Source organism: Scaptodrosophila lebanonensis, unplaced genomic scaffold (genome assembly GCF_003285725.1).
Source record: "Scaptodrosophila lebanonensis strain 11010-0011.00,11010-0021.00 unplaced genomic scaffold, SlebRS2 tig00000001-arrow-pilon, whole genome shotgun sequence".
Taxonomy (NCBI): domain Eukaryota; kingdom Metazoa; phylum Arthropoda; class Insecta; order Diptera; family Drosophilidae; genus Scaptodrosophila; species Scaptodrosophila lebanonensis.
The window spans coordinates 19064299-19079291 of NW_022060529.1; the positions used below are offsets into that span (position 1 = coordinate 19064299).

Here is a 14993-nt window from a genome sequence, read left to right on the forward strand (position 1 = left end):
TCAGTGAGATACACTCTGAGTTCAAAATTGAAAGAACTCAGTGGCGGACCAGAAATTCGTATCCTAAATGGGATAAAAATTACTCCTTCATATAAAATTGAAAATACAATACTTGTAGCTCTTCACCATAGCTCTGGTAAAAACTCCAAATGTTTTGTTTTTCAAGTTATTTTTTTTTTTGTTTTTAGTTACTAGATAATGGATATTCAAAATTGGAGAATTAAAATGTAATTACAATCAGATAATTATACGTATGTATGTATATCTGGGAAAACCGAACATCATAGAGTTTTATTTGACGGTTCTGCACTTGTTTTCATTTGTTAGTATTTTTTCTAAACATCCAAGTATGACATTAACAGGCACAGACTAGATAAAGGGAATTTATTTAAGTAACTAGTATGCAGGATTTGTAAATGTACATGGAAAGGAGTTCTAACAAGGTCGTGTGCTTTATTTTACATAAAAATTCTCGTGACCAGGAACGAGATAAGGAGCAATCCAATGGATGCTATAACACTTGCCGCATCATCGGTTGATGGGGGAGAAGGGGACTGGTATGTTATACGACCTTCCACTTCCGGATAGACATAATGCCGTTGCTCGAGATATTGAATTAAAGCTTGTTGATCATTCTTCTCCATGAGAATCGTACCCGGGTTGTCTTCCTCCGTTAAAATAAAGTCATCGCCACCTTCCAGCAGAAAGTCCGTCACAATCACGTTGTAGTAATCGGTTTCGTTTAGAATACTGTAAGAAGGAACCTCGCACTGAGCGCAACGAACCTCCGCGGAAAGCACACGTTGTCCATCGGGATTTTCGTAGTTATACTCAACACGGACTCCAGAATACTGTAGAAAACCACCATTGGAGTCTTGGCTTCTTACAGCTGCCGAATGTTCCAGAGCGTTTAACAACGTCTTTCCACTTATTTTGGTGACATGAAGTGCGTTCTCAAAAGGAAGTACGGTTAATATATTCGTACCGACTATAGAGCCTTCCGCATTTTTATCGATGCCGGAACGAATGCCTAAAAAGCACAGATTACATTTAATACGAGACTTTTGTGGTAGGATTATAAAAATAATGCCGACCTCCTCCCTGTATGAGTGCAATCGATGCATCTGTCCAGTAATCCCCACCCGCATTCTCCAGAACGCGCGCAAATATCATGGAGTCTGCAATTAGATTGCCGAGGTTACATTCGAATTTGCGGCAATATTCGCCACCCACAAGCTTGACCTTTGTGTATCCCACAGGGTCAGTGTCTAGTGCCTCAATAGTGGGACGATATACATCCAGCAATTGCAATAATTCCGCCTCTTGTGTCACTGATGCGTTCAATAAAATCGGCGCGCCATCAAATTCTATCAAATTGCCATCCTCGTCGAACTGCAGAGAATTTTTACGTGTATTACAAAATCCAATTACTTATAGCTAATAGCTTTAACCCACCTGAACATGAAGTTTTCCCAAGTACTTTGTGTAAGCATAGGCCTGAACAACTGGCACCCTTTTGCCACCTTGTTGTACCACTGTGGGATAGGGGCCTCGGATAACTTCGGAGGTTTCATTGGAGCCCTCGTCCTCAGTTTCGTCCACGGGCTGGTCACCAAAGAGGAATGAATGCGAGTGTCCACCAATGACAATGTCAACATCCAGACAGTTCTTGGCTATCTCCTGGTCTCTCTTATAGCCCGAATGACCCAAGGCAATTATAATCTTGATGCCTTGCTCCTTCAATTTGGCGGTTTCAGCACTAACAACGAAGTGTGTGCAATACTAATGGGATGCTCTTTGGATAGCCAATAAGCATACTTACTTGATTGCTACGATTTCATCCAAATATTCAACATCGTTTTTATACGTTAGGAATTTCGTGTCTGGCGTCAAGTAGCCAACAACGCCAATTTTAACGCCATTTGTCTCCAGGAGTGTCGAGCTAACCAAATGCTTGGTTGCCGCCAATTCGGGAACTTTCGTAAGATTCAAGTTGCAAGCCAAAACTGGAAACTCGACATTGTTGAGGAAAGGTATGAGTCCCTCCACATTCTTATCGAACTCGTGATTTCCAAGAGACTGCAAATAGAAGCATTACGACAATGATGAATAATTTTTCACAATTAGAATCAATCAGCAATACTAACAATAGCATCTGGCATTAGTTTGTTGAGGAAAGCGGTGGTTATGTTATCCTTAAAGACGGTGAACCAGGGGGTACCCGTATAGGTGTCTCCAGCGTTTAGATAGAATACCGGAGTTCCCCCATTTTGGGCTTCTGCGCGATATTTTCGTACCCTAAAATGTAATATTTAATGAATGCACTTAACAGCTAGATATTATGGGTGGGTGTACGTACTCATAGGCCACGCGAGCGAAACCACCGTAGCACTTGTCAGTATTGGCCTCCTCCGTAGAGCACGGTCCGCTATTAACATTTGTCTGCTCAAATCGGGCGTGCATATCGTTGTTGTGGAGGATTATAAATTCGGTGGCTACGGTGGACCTTTTGCTGATAGGATTAGCACTGATGCTGGCACTCAGCAACAATGTGCTTATTAGGAAGGTCCACCGATACAACATTTTAACTGGGCAGAAACCAATTGGTATTGTTTATTAATAAACAGAAAAATCAAGTGAAAGACGGCGAGCTCTTCCCTTTATATACTAAATATATATATATGTATTCGTGTAAATAGAGCACAAATTGGTACTTAATACATAGTCTCTTTTTTCGATGAGTATAAATAGAAACTATTTTTTGTGTCGACAAAAGTTTTGTCAATATCCAAGTACCTATACATACATACATATATTCCATGTGATGATAATAGACGAAACAAAAAACGAACTTGAAAATGTGGTATAATCACATATAATCGCTGCAATATATATTTTCTAATCAGAACCCTTAACTCTTTCCGGCATGCTCCAGAGATTACGGGATTCTACACGAGTTCCTTATTATAGTATCGAATTTTACAATTTGTCTAAAGTCGATATATATATGTATATGTAGCTCTCAAGATTTCATTGTTCTAGAACATATGTACGGACATATTGAAATTATTAATTGAAGAAAAAATAATAATCTAGTACCTATGTAGGTGTGCATATAACAATAGCACGTATTGATTACTTATCAGGCCTGAAATATGCCCCAAAATAAATTATTATTCGCACAAAATTAGTTAGTAAGCAATAATCAATCGCACATTGTATTTATTATCGTCAGTCCATCTGAATTAACTAACGGAAATCATGCCGTATATTCCCTTTACTACTCGTTATCTCAAAAATATCATACTATATGTTACATAGATTAGTAGGCACATACCTACATAAATACATATGTTTATTTATTAATTCTGCGAATGTACGAACTCATGGATCTGATGAAATACGCAGTAGGAAAATTCAATAATATTGGGTATATACTAATTATCTTTTTAAAACACTTAAGCGTTAAGCTCTTCTGCACACATAACTCCCAGTTTTAAGTTGTCGATTTGAAATTAAAAATCGTTCACTTTATCCTGAACCTCCATATACAAGTAGTCTGGCAATTCCTTCATGATATTTCCTATATGATATTTCATTGTAATAATTTGTACCACAAACAATTTAATTTCACATACCCTACAGTAGATGTAAGTTTAGATTGACTAAAAATAATCGCATTCTTTTGAAATTTAGTCAACCATGGGCTGAGTTTTATATTATTAGCACAGCTTCAAACAAAGTTCTAACCGCACAAGCTTTTAATGTATTATTGTATAACTATATTATTTATATACGTTTTTAAATAAATCGCGTGCAGGGTGGGTGAAACTTTACCACTAGACTCGTTTTACAGTAATATCGTACGAATTAGCTGCCATATAGTAGAATAGCTTGTGTAAGCGATATTTGAAATCCAATTTAAATCGGCGGACTATAACATGCAATTGTCATAAGAAAGAACACAAAAAACCACATTTTCCATATTGCGAACGCGCCAAAGATAACGTACTACTTAAATTGATTTTTTAATTAGTTTAAAGCATTTCACAGCATTTCTAAAATTATACTATTTAATACTTTTTAAACGTTCTTGCGACAAACGTTCTTGTGTCCGAAAGCGATCTCGGTGGGGGCTTTGGTAGCCGACGCATACAACAGGTTTGTGGCATCTGGCGTGAAAGTGAAACCTTGACACCATAAAGCATAATTTCTTTGCCGTTTGAACTCGGCATTGCTCTGTGGGGTTCCCGATCTCTCTCTCTCTCTCTTGAATTGTTGTGAAGAGAGTGCACGCGAAGAGAGAGAAAAACCTGAATTTAGCATGCGATCGCGACAATCACTTTGTTTTTGTTTTGTCTTTTTCTGCTTATATATGCATGTATATGCTTATTGCATAGTCGTTCGAAGTAATTGGAACATCGATTACAGAAATAAACTATATCTGGCCAGATTTTACTTACATGCAGTCAACACACGATCTGCTGGCAAACTGGCTCAAAATGAGTCGAAACCAACCATTTTACCTGCCACTGCCTAATTGTGTGAAGAGCGAGTGTGAATGATGGCGATAGCCGCTCAGGCAGTGCCAACGATTGGTAAGGGAGCTTCGGCTTCAGATAACAGCTGTGCCAACAACAACAACAACAGTTCCGACCACAGCACAGTTCCGCAGCAACACAAAACACAAAACAAAAAAAATCACAATGGCAATGCATATTAATGCTTATTGTCGTGTTAGGACATATATTTGCCAATAAGACATAACAGGGCTTATCACCGTCCACATGCGAAAGTTCTGGCGCGCTTATCGCCTGCGTCTAAAGGCAAGATAGCGGTTATAAATTTGCCAATAAGACAGGCTTATCAATCCAATCCACATGCGAAAATTCTCGCCTGAGTTTAATCACACTATTAAATGAGTTTGATGGCAGCGTGGCAGCGATCTCAGAGTATGACTGGCTTATCTAATTATCTCACTGTAATACAAAGCTATAATGATTATCTTGTCTATTCATATCAATATAAATGTCTTCCAACTCAGATACTAAATAAGTGTACTCGTGTTATCTACATACTTTTCAATTGTCATCGTATGGGGGGAAAGACACGACGAACGAAGGCTAGAGACGAAAGACACTAACTTTATTCAAATTGAGATAAAATACATGCATACACGTTATTAAATCATTTTAGTTGTTATTATTTCTGCGAGCTGAAACATTCATATATAAAAGCGTATCTGGCACTTGTACCACAACGTTTCAACGTTACTATTTATTCCAAATTTGAAGCACAACCCAGATTTAACAGCTTTGTCCAAAACATGTTGGCAATATTTTATATTTTTAAATGATAAGCCAGATTTTTGATTGCATTTATTTATTTTGTGCTTAGTCAATATATTTATTTTAATCAAAAATCACACGTTTATTTAACCTCCTTAATTTTATATCTAACCTTCTTTTGCAGTTACTAATTTGACGATCTTTAAATTTGGCGTTTTACTAAATTTGTTTTTAAATTTCATTTAATTTCATTTCATTCATTTTTTCATTACATTTATTTATTTCATTATTGGCTCATACATTTATGTGTATATTATTAGTTAACAATAAAGATTTTAGGTTATAAATTCTTATCTACTTAATTAGTTGGACAGTTTCTAATATGTAACAAAAGCGGGGGCAAAATTTGATCAAAAACCCATTTAAAATTACATTTGTTCAAATTGAACCAAAATTTGACAAACCTACTTACTAAAGTATTTAAACTAACCAGAAAAACAATATAATATTTTGCTGCAAATCAACTAAAACACCAAAAATTGGGAAACAATTATCTTTATAGTCTCCTATCTCTTTAGTCTCCTTTCAAATAGATATACAATAGCTTTGATAGGCTGTACCTTCGTACCCTCCACCTATTTATTATTGGGATACCTAATGCCAGCGAGCATTTTTTCAAGTTTGTAAAAGAGGAATTATGTTTGGCGAACAGGAAAGTATTCGAACTTTTACTAACTTTGACTCTAGTTCTAGTACAATTTTTTATTGGGTTTAAAATTTTAGTAATTCTTTTTTATTATTAATTAATTTTAGTAAAGTTAATAGAAAATTTAATTTCTATCTTATGTTTTCAAAACATAAGCTTGTTCAAGCTGATTAACTAATTTAATAAATTATCTCATTATTTATTTACTAGAATGTTAATTAAATAATATTATTATAAATAAATAATATTATATATCATTTAACTTTTTTCCACCAATACACCATTTGAATACAATCTAACACATGTGTATTACTCAACTTGAAAAGTAAAACACTTTTATTCTATGGGAACAGATCATACCCAGCACATATAGGTTAGAGAAAGTTAATTGGATGTGTTTTTAAATCGTACCCGATTTTATTTTCATTATTATTCATATATGTATTTCAATAATTGCTGAACTAACCCACCCAACTCTGGTTTTCAGTGTAGACGCTGAACTATTAAATGCACTTGCAGGTCAAACGAAGCACTCAACGCAGCCATAGAGGCCGGGCAAAGCGATAAGAGAATGAATGAGAAGCGTGCCAGCTGCCAACGGGTCGTTCGTTGGGCAAGCCAAGTCGATCTGCACCCTACGCTAAACTCAATTTAAAAAAAAAAACGAATATGTACTAGTTGCTGTAGCTTTGTTTACATCTGTCAAAAGTCGCTAGTAATACGCATTATATTAAATGAATTTCCAGTACTAATATACTAATACTTAATATTAAGTCACAAATAGTACAAGATCATCAAATTTGTATTGCTAAATATAAAATTTAGTCTAAGCCTTTAAATTAACTAAAGCTAAATAAAAACTATTTTTTCTTCAAAAATATCAAACTCAGGAATTAATTTTAAGAGATTCAACTATGAAGAGATTTTATTGATCAAGTGTCCAGAAATTTTACCATGAGGGCATTTCTGATTGCTATTTAAGATTTAATTTTACTTTAATTAAATCAACACTGAAATGGAAGACGGAACAAAATTTGTTTGATATTTAATTAGAAAATTATTCCAGTATGTTTTGGAATTTTATGATTGAAAACAAAAAAAAAAAAAAAAAAAAAAAACGAATGGAAGGTATTCAAAACACTTTTATTAGGGTGTATGTATTTTAATTTGTTAATGTTAACTGTATGTTAATTATTAAAATTCTAAAATTCAAATTTCTAAAAAAAAAATAAAAATTAAACTATATACACGCTATATACACATTTTAATAAATTAATAAATCTTTGAAGTAATTTTATTTAAAAATAAAACGCATCAGTTGATGATTTTATTATATTTTAAAAGCATTTTCATTCCATAATGGAATTTTAGTTAATAGCTTGAAGATATATAGTATATAGAAATAGAGGAATTACAAAATTCCATTTCCGAGTGGCAGCTTAGAGCTTTGTGTTTCCAATCCAGTACCTTTTTTAGTTCTGCATCTAGTTATGTAATATAAAATATTCCCTTTACCGAAAAAATGTTTTATTTATATTTGTGTACACAACTAAGCAATTATTTTCATAACACAACTAAATGTTTTTCTGCCAGATCAGCGTTGAATTTTGCGCCCATTTCTATAGGTTGTTTTGATTCCATTGTAGCGCACCTTTTAGCGTGATTAGCCGAGCCTAACCGGCGAAGTGAAATGGGATGAACAGACACGAGCGGCCTGTTGGCCACTACCTTATGGCAAGGTAGTACAAAAACAGAGGGCGAGGGACAACGAAGGGAAGCCAGATAGACTTGCGCTGCTGCATTTTGAGCGGAGAATGCAGAGGGTTGCTTTCCGCTTAGCACATGCACACATAAATATATACATACATACAAGTATGTATGTGTGTATGTGTATATCCTGGTGTATCCTGTTGCCTTCCTGCTTCAGCTGCTGGCATACGCTAACATTCAAACAGCTGCAACAATTTTTTTCCCTGTGGCTGTTGGTTGCCTTAATTTCAGGCGCGGAACAACATCCCCTAATGCCGCATGTCTCTTTTCCTTTTGGGGTTGGATTCCTGCTGCCGCAGGATCGCACAGCCTGCAACAGTTCGTGCCGAGTTGGGGTGCAAAAACATAGAGCTGTGCATTCGGTTTTCAGTCGCTGTGATCGCCAGGTGAACAGTGGTTGTGTCCAAGCATCAACGCTAAAAATTTCAAGCCAGCTCAGTCCCTTTAGGTGGAATAGCTTGATATTTTTTCATTTTGAAAAACAATTGGCATAGAAAATGTCTGGAAAACTCATCATGAAGCGTAAGCGGGCGGATCAACAGCAGACAAAGCGCCCAGATGAGGAACAGGAGAATGAAAACACCGCAGAAAAACGCCACAGGATGGATTTGGAGCTTAAGCCCGAGCCGGTGGAATCCGACGACGCTCCAAATAGTATATTATTCGAAGCGCTGAATAAAATCATAGAACTGCAGGCGGAGCTGGATGCGTTTGAGCAAGATTTGGACGAACGGGACGGCTTCGCAGACGATGCTGAGGAGGATGCTCATCTCGATGCCGAGGTGGCAGCCAATTTTGCGACGGCGCCACAAAGGAGCGATGCCGAGGCTTTAGGATTTGCAATGTGTGCGCGTGAAACGCTCCTATTCTTGCAGAGCGAGGGTGTGGATACGGAATCGGTGCTGTACAAGACCCTGCTGGGAAAACTAATGGGCGGAAGCAATGGACTGTTGCAGGCCTAATTCAGGCCCAACTCATTCTGGAATCCGCTGCTCTCTAGTCACTATGCTGTAATATCATTGCAAGCAAAGCCGGGCAAGATTTCGTGCACGCCGAGGCAATGCCGATAGCTAAAGCTTCCCTCTATAAATCCAGAAGGGACACCAGGATCGTAAGGGTGCAAGCAGTATAGAACTAAGGTTGTAAGTTTAAAGATATGTATGTATGTATGTTTACTCTAGTCATTATTGTCAAGCAATATAAAATATACTTATAAAACAATAAAAAAAAAATATATTTTCAAAAAATAATCGTTTATTACTGGCTGTTTTATTCCTCCGTGAATTTGTTGCTGGAATCAAACAATTTCAGAGCGCATTGGTAAGAACTTTTAGATACATTTATTATTATTCTGTTATTCAGTTTTGCATACAATAGTTTGTTTATAATGAGAATATCTCAATATATTATATTTGTTTTCATATAATTATTGTTGTTAGGGCGGGGCATTCTTTTAGTATTAGGTTTTCATCGTCTTCTCTTCGGCTTGGATAAGAACATACATATACTCGTATTTGTTTTTAAATTAATTGTATTTGTATTGTGTTTGATTTTATTATTTTTTTTATTTTAGTAATAACAATATTGTTTCTTTGCTTTAATAAATAAAAGTTGCATTTCAATAATGTGTAATATTATGCAAGTATTTGTATTTGTATTGTTTACAAATCTATTTATATATTTAAGTTGTTTTCAACAATTTAACGTTCATCTGGTTTTAAGTAAATGTTCCTTACATTTCAATTTTAAAGCAACAATTTGCTTATGTGGACAATATATTCGTTTACGTTTTTATTATATTCTTGGGGAGCCATAAATATATCAGCAGTTCGAAAGTAATATATAAAAAAAAGAATGAAAACAGAGTTTCTTAATTTAAAATTTATATAAATTACAAAATTAGGCTCGCAATATAGCGTATACTGGTATCTATTTGCTTCTTGCAAGCCATAATAATAATTGGGTTCTTTTTTTTTTTTGGTAAGCTGCCAAAGTCCTTAAAAGGTTTTCGTACACACTTTATACAATTTTTAAATTCCTCGCTTACTAATACAAATTTTGGCACAGCATTGTTGCAATAATATTTAAATTCGCTCAGAGCTACTACATTAAACGAATCATGGAATCATACGAAATAATTTCTAACTTTTATCAAATTTACGTCTTAAGCATTCGAGGGTCTGTCAAATAAATTAAATTATAAAACTAATTTTGACAAAAGAGATATAGAAGATATTTTTGTTAATTACTGTTTGACTTTAGTTTGATAATATTATATTAATTGGGTAACCATTATCGATTGTTTATTTAAATACTGTAGACACTCAGACAAAGAAATATACAAGTAAATACCGAAAAGGCATTAACTATTCGGCTTATAATTAGAATACAGATTTTGTGCGTATAACAAATGAACAGGCTGTATAAACCATAGTTTGGAGTGGATGATAGAAATGAATTGATATACAGAGGTTTTCATAATTTAGCTAGAGGTCGGAAATGATTTCGAGATAGTGGATTTTAACTTCTAGAGTCGCTTTGTCCGAGGTTATACTATTGTAAGTACATAGAAATTCGTTTAATAATTTATTAATATTTGTTGTATTGATAAATATTTGTTGAGTATTATGAGTAGTTTATGTATTTTATTTTCTTTGTCGTACCATTACCTCTAGTTTGTTAAGTTTGTTTATTGTTTTATCTTTTATATAATAAAGTAATCATTTGCAGCGTTATCCACATATGGACTAAATCTCACAATCTCTGCCTACCTACACCTTACGTTCGTTCGTTTGCATATTAATAATTATTGTTTATCAGTTATGGTATAATTCACGCCATTTGCGGTGAATAATATATACTTGTAGATATATGCATTAAATTGAAATGTATTTGTATGCTTTATCATAGTTTTAATTACGCTTGGTAGGTTAATGTGTCTTTTTAGGTAATCTTATTGTATTATTTGTGTATATTATTAAAGTATTTGATTAAGAGTTGTATTATGTATGCATGAATTGAAGTATTGTTGCAATACTTTGGTTTTAAATTAGTACATGGGCTTATTATATTTATATAATTCGTTTATTTACGTGTAAATATTTTATATTGTATGTATATAGATATATCATTTCTTGTCTGTTATTTCTCAAATGTATGTATGTGTATATATATGCATATATAAATAAAATTACTTTTTAAATGTGCCCTCTTTTTAAGTTTAAGTAAGATTTTATATTATTATTATTTAAATCTCATAGATTTGTTCTCTTAATCCGCATATACTTACTATACATATAAATTTTTAAATGTCATATTTTCCGACTGTTTTATGTCATATATGTATGTATATGTGTGTGTGTGTATGCGTGTATATTGAAGTCATTTTTGTTTATATATCTGAAAATATCTCACCCAACTTATAGTTGAGCTTGTGTTCTTGTTTATTTAACGCTTTTACATATCTCCAAATAATTTATCAGTTATTTAGACTCTTTGAATATCTTAAAGATGTTGGTTGCTCTTTGTGTAAATATAGATTAAAAAATCTGGCAATATATCCTTGACACATTTTTGTCGTACGTCCGTTCATCAGCCAAAGCAAAGTAAAATTTCAATTTGTAGACCCAACTTCATTCTTATCCATCGTTTTCCGTCCACTCAAAAAAATATATATTTATATGTATGTATTTGTATGTATGTACATAGTATATATATATATATATATATATTTGTATGTTGTATATAAGTATGTTGTATATCTTAAGGATTCCTTCTGTTTGTAAATACTCTTCGCTCAACGCACATGCATTTTTGTTGTGTACAAATAATCTGTAATGTTTCTTATTTTTTGTTTCTTATTATTTTGTAGATATTGATTTAGCTTTTTCTATATTTTGTTGTAGTTTTCAATATTTCAGATTTAGAAAAACTGCACAGGAAAAAATGGTAATTTACCAATATGAAGCGAAGGGTTAGCAGGTCTGTAAAAGAATGTAAGTAGTTTGTTTTTAGAGAAATGTCAATTGTGCTGTTGTATGGATTATGTTGTGCATGGATTTGCAAATAAACAGTTTTATGACGATGCTTTATGAGTATTTAAATGCACAATTTTAAAGATAAGAATGTATCATGAAACTGATTTATTTGCAATTAAGAACGTCGAATAATTTCATATCGGGTGTTTAGGTGTCGATATCATGCTTAAGGAATCCGGGAGGACTTTTTGGGGGTAGGCTGTGTTCTTTATAATTGTGTATGTGATATATTTTTGATCTGGTTACGAATTTAGTACCTTACTAATAGCATATTGGGCGTTGCTGAATTTGTGTTGCTGTTTTTGCTGCTTAGTGTGTGATTGCCGAGTGTGCCACTGACGGCCATTGTTGCATGATTGGCTCCAGTCAATGAAGCACCACTTGTGGCTGGGTCCAGAGTATACGATGATATTGAAAATGTAGTCATAGTCACATCAATCGAGTTATTATTGTTTAAGTGGTTGTTATTATTGTGGGTTGATAGCTGCGGTGGGAGATTTTGTTGTGGGTGTTGTTTTTGAAGCAATGTCAGCGGTTGTTGTGAATGCTGTTGTTGTTGTTGCTGTTGATTTAGCACAAAACGGTTGTTAGTATTTTCGGATTTATTCGGGTTTTGGAGACGATTGCCATCATCAGGATTTGCTGATGTAGTTACCTTCATGTTGCCATTGCCATTGTTGCTGCCAGTGGAACCATAAATCAGATTTGGTGGTTTAAAGGAATTGTTCGCATTCTTGCCATTGTTGAAATCATTAATTTTATGGCTGCATACAAAATTAGTTTTGGTGTTGTTGTTGTTGTTGCTGTTATGGGCGTTCATGTTCAGGTTGTAGGGTTTGGGGGTCGAATTGGCTGCACTGTCTCCGCCACTCATGCGTCCTACGGATGGTTTACAATATGCTGTATTGGTTGGACCCAGCAAATTTCACCTATTAACGTGGCTGCGATTGTGATTGAGGCCCGAGCCACTGTTTGGATTTGATTGAGCCCCCCCACCTCCAAGGCCGGCATTTGCTAAAATGATTTAAAATGTTAGTATGCAGGTGCAAACAAAAGATACATTTCAAACAGACCTCCATACACTGGTGAATGTTGGTAATAGTCCCGCCGACCGTATTCCGGTTCATATTCTTGAGTGTCGTAGTGCCCACCTCTGACGCCGCCACCACCGCCAATGCTTCCGACTCCGCCCAAAATACTCGTGGGAGGGCCGTGTGGTCCGTGGCCATGTACGGTGCTATGTGATCCATATGAGTAGGTGTCGTAGGACTGATGTGGATCATATCCAATCCCATCATCGTATCCACGACTATTTTGTTACATACCAAACGTAATAATTAAAAAAAAAAATTAATTAATATAAGATCTGCGCACTAACCCGTAAGTCTCGTCCATAGCAGTTCTAGCTTTCTCCAGTATGGACATGACCTTTTGCTTTGGTGCAAGCACACTTTTACTAAACGATGTTTGTTGCGGACCCCTGCAGTTGAAAGATACATCCAATCACACTTAAGCCGGAGCATCTTAAATAGCAGTATTACTTACCTGTAAGTATGATGTGCTGAGTTTTTGCCCATACCACTGTTTCCGCCTCCACCGCTACCTCCACCACCAGCCACTGAGTTCGTCATTGCGTTTCCAACTCCATTTCCGCTCATATGTTGCGTTTTTTTGAAAGTATTCTTTGCATCGGCATCATTTAGGCTGGTACTGTCCATTAATTCCCGCAGCTGCTCCTGTCGTATGATATCATTGCTGTCGGGTATCAAATACTTGCGCAGCTCGGCCATGGCATAGGCAATTCGAGCGTATGCCTCTGCGGGCGGTGCAATTGTAGATATTTCTACATGCAGATCACTGTTCAAATGGGCATACTTTGGGTCTTTGGAGCTGCGTAATTCCTCTTCTTTAACCCGATCACGCATCGAATTCCGACCGAGCACCGTCATTTTGCAGAGCGTCTCTTCTTGGAGGCGTCGCAAGGAATTGCCTTTGGGACCTAACAACTTGCCCACAAAATTAAACTGCAAACAATGCCAAACAAGAAGGTGTTAGATACATATAATGAGTACGTAGAGAAGGTTACTTACTTTTGGATGCTCTCGAATAGGCACCAGAACACGCTGGGAAATGCGCAAGGGCTTTTCACGATAGATGTCTGCATACTTTTGATCCCGCGATGGTATGCGCCCTGTGGTCTGTACTTTTTCAATCTCTGCGAACGAAATAAAATGTTATTTATAAGTAATCTACAGAAATCTTTATATTGTTGCTTACCGCCCTCCAAGAGCTTCTCGCTGATGGGATATTTTCTGTCCATTCGATTCTTTTCTGCCATACAGTCCCGTATATATTCGTTGGCTTTTTCATTCAATTGTACGTGATCATGCGTGGAACTGTCGCCGTTGGCTGTGCCGACGCAGTTCTTGCGCGGCTTCCCTCCATACTCGTTGTCATCTTCATTGTATGTAGAATAGTCGCCGTTGCCGTCGTACTTTTCGGTCATAATGTTAAGCTAGGGTCTCGGGGACGGCGACGACGGGTGGCTGTTGCTCAAAACTAAGCAGGATGCGGCAGGAAATGGGCAAATGACTTATGACTTTATACAAAAGGAACCCAATAAGGCTAGAATATCTGAAAACCAGCAAACGTTTTTTAATGGTCTTCGTATCAACAAATATATGCATTTGTGTATATGTATTGGCATTTATGTATGCATGTATGCCTAATTCAAATTAAGTTGGGAGTATACATACATATTTAATACAGCGATGGATGGAACGCGGGACGCATATTTTGTTTACACCTCGCTCGCAGTACAATAATATATTAATATCCAATGCCTAAGTATTTTTTTGTTTTCGAAGCCTATTAAACTGGTATTGCCGCCCGCTCCCTGCTTATTAATCTGCGACTCTCCTGCTGCACTTTCACTTTTCACTGTGGGGACGCAGTTTTTTCACCTATTTTTTTCTGTATTCGTACTCCCCGCTGCAAACTGCAATTGCAATTGCACTAACACAGAAAATGCTGCTAATTAACTTATGACGCACTTAAGTGTCAAACTATTGTTGGTAATTATAATGCAAATCGACATTGTTGTTACCTTAAATAAATTTAAATATGGTGCAAAAATTACCAGTTTCTTGCAACTTTTTTCCGATAAACTTGCTCTTTTAGATTTGCCTCAAT

The 14993-nt window shown here is 35.7% G+C and overlaps 3 protein-coding genes across 5 annotated transcripts; 1 reads left to right on the top strand and 2 right to left on the bottom strand.

Moving 5' to 3' along the window:
* Positions 1-367: 367 nt before the first annotated feature.
* LOC115628246 (protein 5NUC-like) lies at positions 368-4560 on the bottom strand. The gene is made up of 7 exons (XM_030524265.1): positions 4464-4560; positions 2360-2588; positions 2148-2298; positions 1823-2079; positions 1456-1759; positions 1095-1392; positions 368-1030 (listed from the first exon to the last, which is right to left on the bottom strand). The coding sequence occupies exons 2-7, from the start codon at positions 2581-2583 to the stop codon at positions 459-461; spliced, it is 1806 nt and encodes a 601-aa protein (XP_030380125.1). The 5' UTR covers positions 2584-2588; positions 4464-4560; the 3' UTR covers positions 368-458.
* Positions 4561-8261: 3701 nt separating this feature from the next.
* On the top strand, positions 8262-8726 carry LOC115630133. The gene has a single exon (XM_030526754.1). It carries the CDS (start codon positions 8262-8264, stop codon positions 8724-8726), a length of 465 nt encoding a protein of 154 aa, XP_030382614.1.
* Positions 8727-12677: 3951 nt separating this feature from the next.
* LOC115624906 (KH domain-containing, RNA-binding, signal transduction-associated protein 2) lies at positions 12678-14988 on the bottom strand. Of its 3 annotated transcripts, none has more exons than XM_030519758.1 (7): positions 14941-14988; positions 14079-14435; positions 13892-14016; positions 13347-13825; positions 13180-13281; positions 12875-13110; positions 12678-12815 (listed from the first exon to the last, which is right to left on the bottom strand). In XM_030519758.1, exons 2-7 carry the CDS (start codon positions 14305-14307, stop codon positions 12727-12729), a joined length of 1260 nt encoding a protein of 419 aa, XP_030375618.1. In that variant the 5' UTR covers positions 14308-14435; positions 14941-14988; the 3' UTR covers positions 12678-12726. The 3 variants fall into 3 exon arrangements, with proteins under 3 accessions (XP_030375618.1, XP_030375633.1, XP_030375625.1); XM_030519773.1 differs by having other exon boundaries at positions 14908-14949; XM_030519765.1 differs by lacking the exon at positions 14941-14988 and adding an exon at positions 14558-14788.
* Between the last annotated feature and the right edge of the window lie 5 nt (positions 14989-14993).

Bases quoted from the DNA above. Each gene is read 5' to 3' on its own strand.
- LOC115628246 (XM_030524265.1), bottom strand. From the start codon at position 2,583: ATGTTGTATCGGTGGACCTTCCTAATAAGCACATTGTTGCTGAGTGCC. The intron at 1,393-1,455 runs GTGGGTTAAAGC...AATTCTCTGCAG, and splicing joins TGGGAAAACTTCATGTTCAG to TTCGACGAGGATGGCAATTT. The intron at 1,031-1,094 runs GTCGGCATTATT...TGTGCTTTTTAG, and splicing joins TGCACTCATACAGGGAGGAG to GCATTCGTTCCGGCATCGAT.
- LOC115630133 (XM_030526754.1), top strand. From the start codon at position 8,262: ATGTCTGGAAAACTCATCATGAAGCGTAAGCGGGCGGATCAACAGCAG.
- LOC115624906 (XM_030519758.1), bottom strand. From the start codon at position 14,307: ATGACCGAAAAGTACGACGGCAACGGCGACTATTCTACATACAATGAA. The intron at 13,282-13,346 runs GTAAGTAATACT...TTTCAACTGCAG, and splicing joins TCAGCACATCATACTTACAG to GGGTCCGCAACAAACATCGT. The intron at 12,816-12,874 runs GTCTGTTTGAAA...AAATCATTTTAG, and splicing joins ACATTCACCAGTGTATGGAG to CAAATGCCGGCCTTGGAGGT.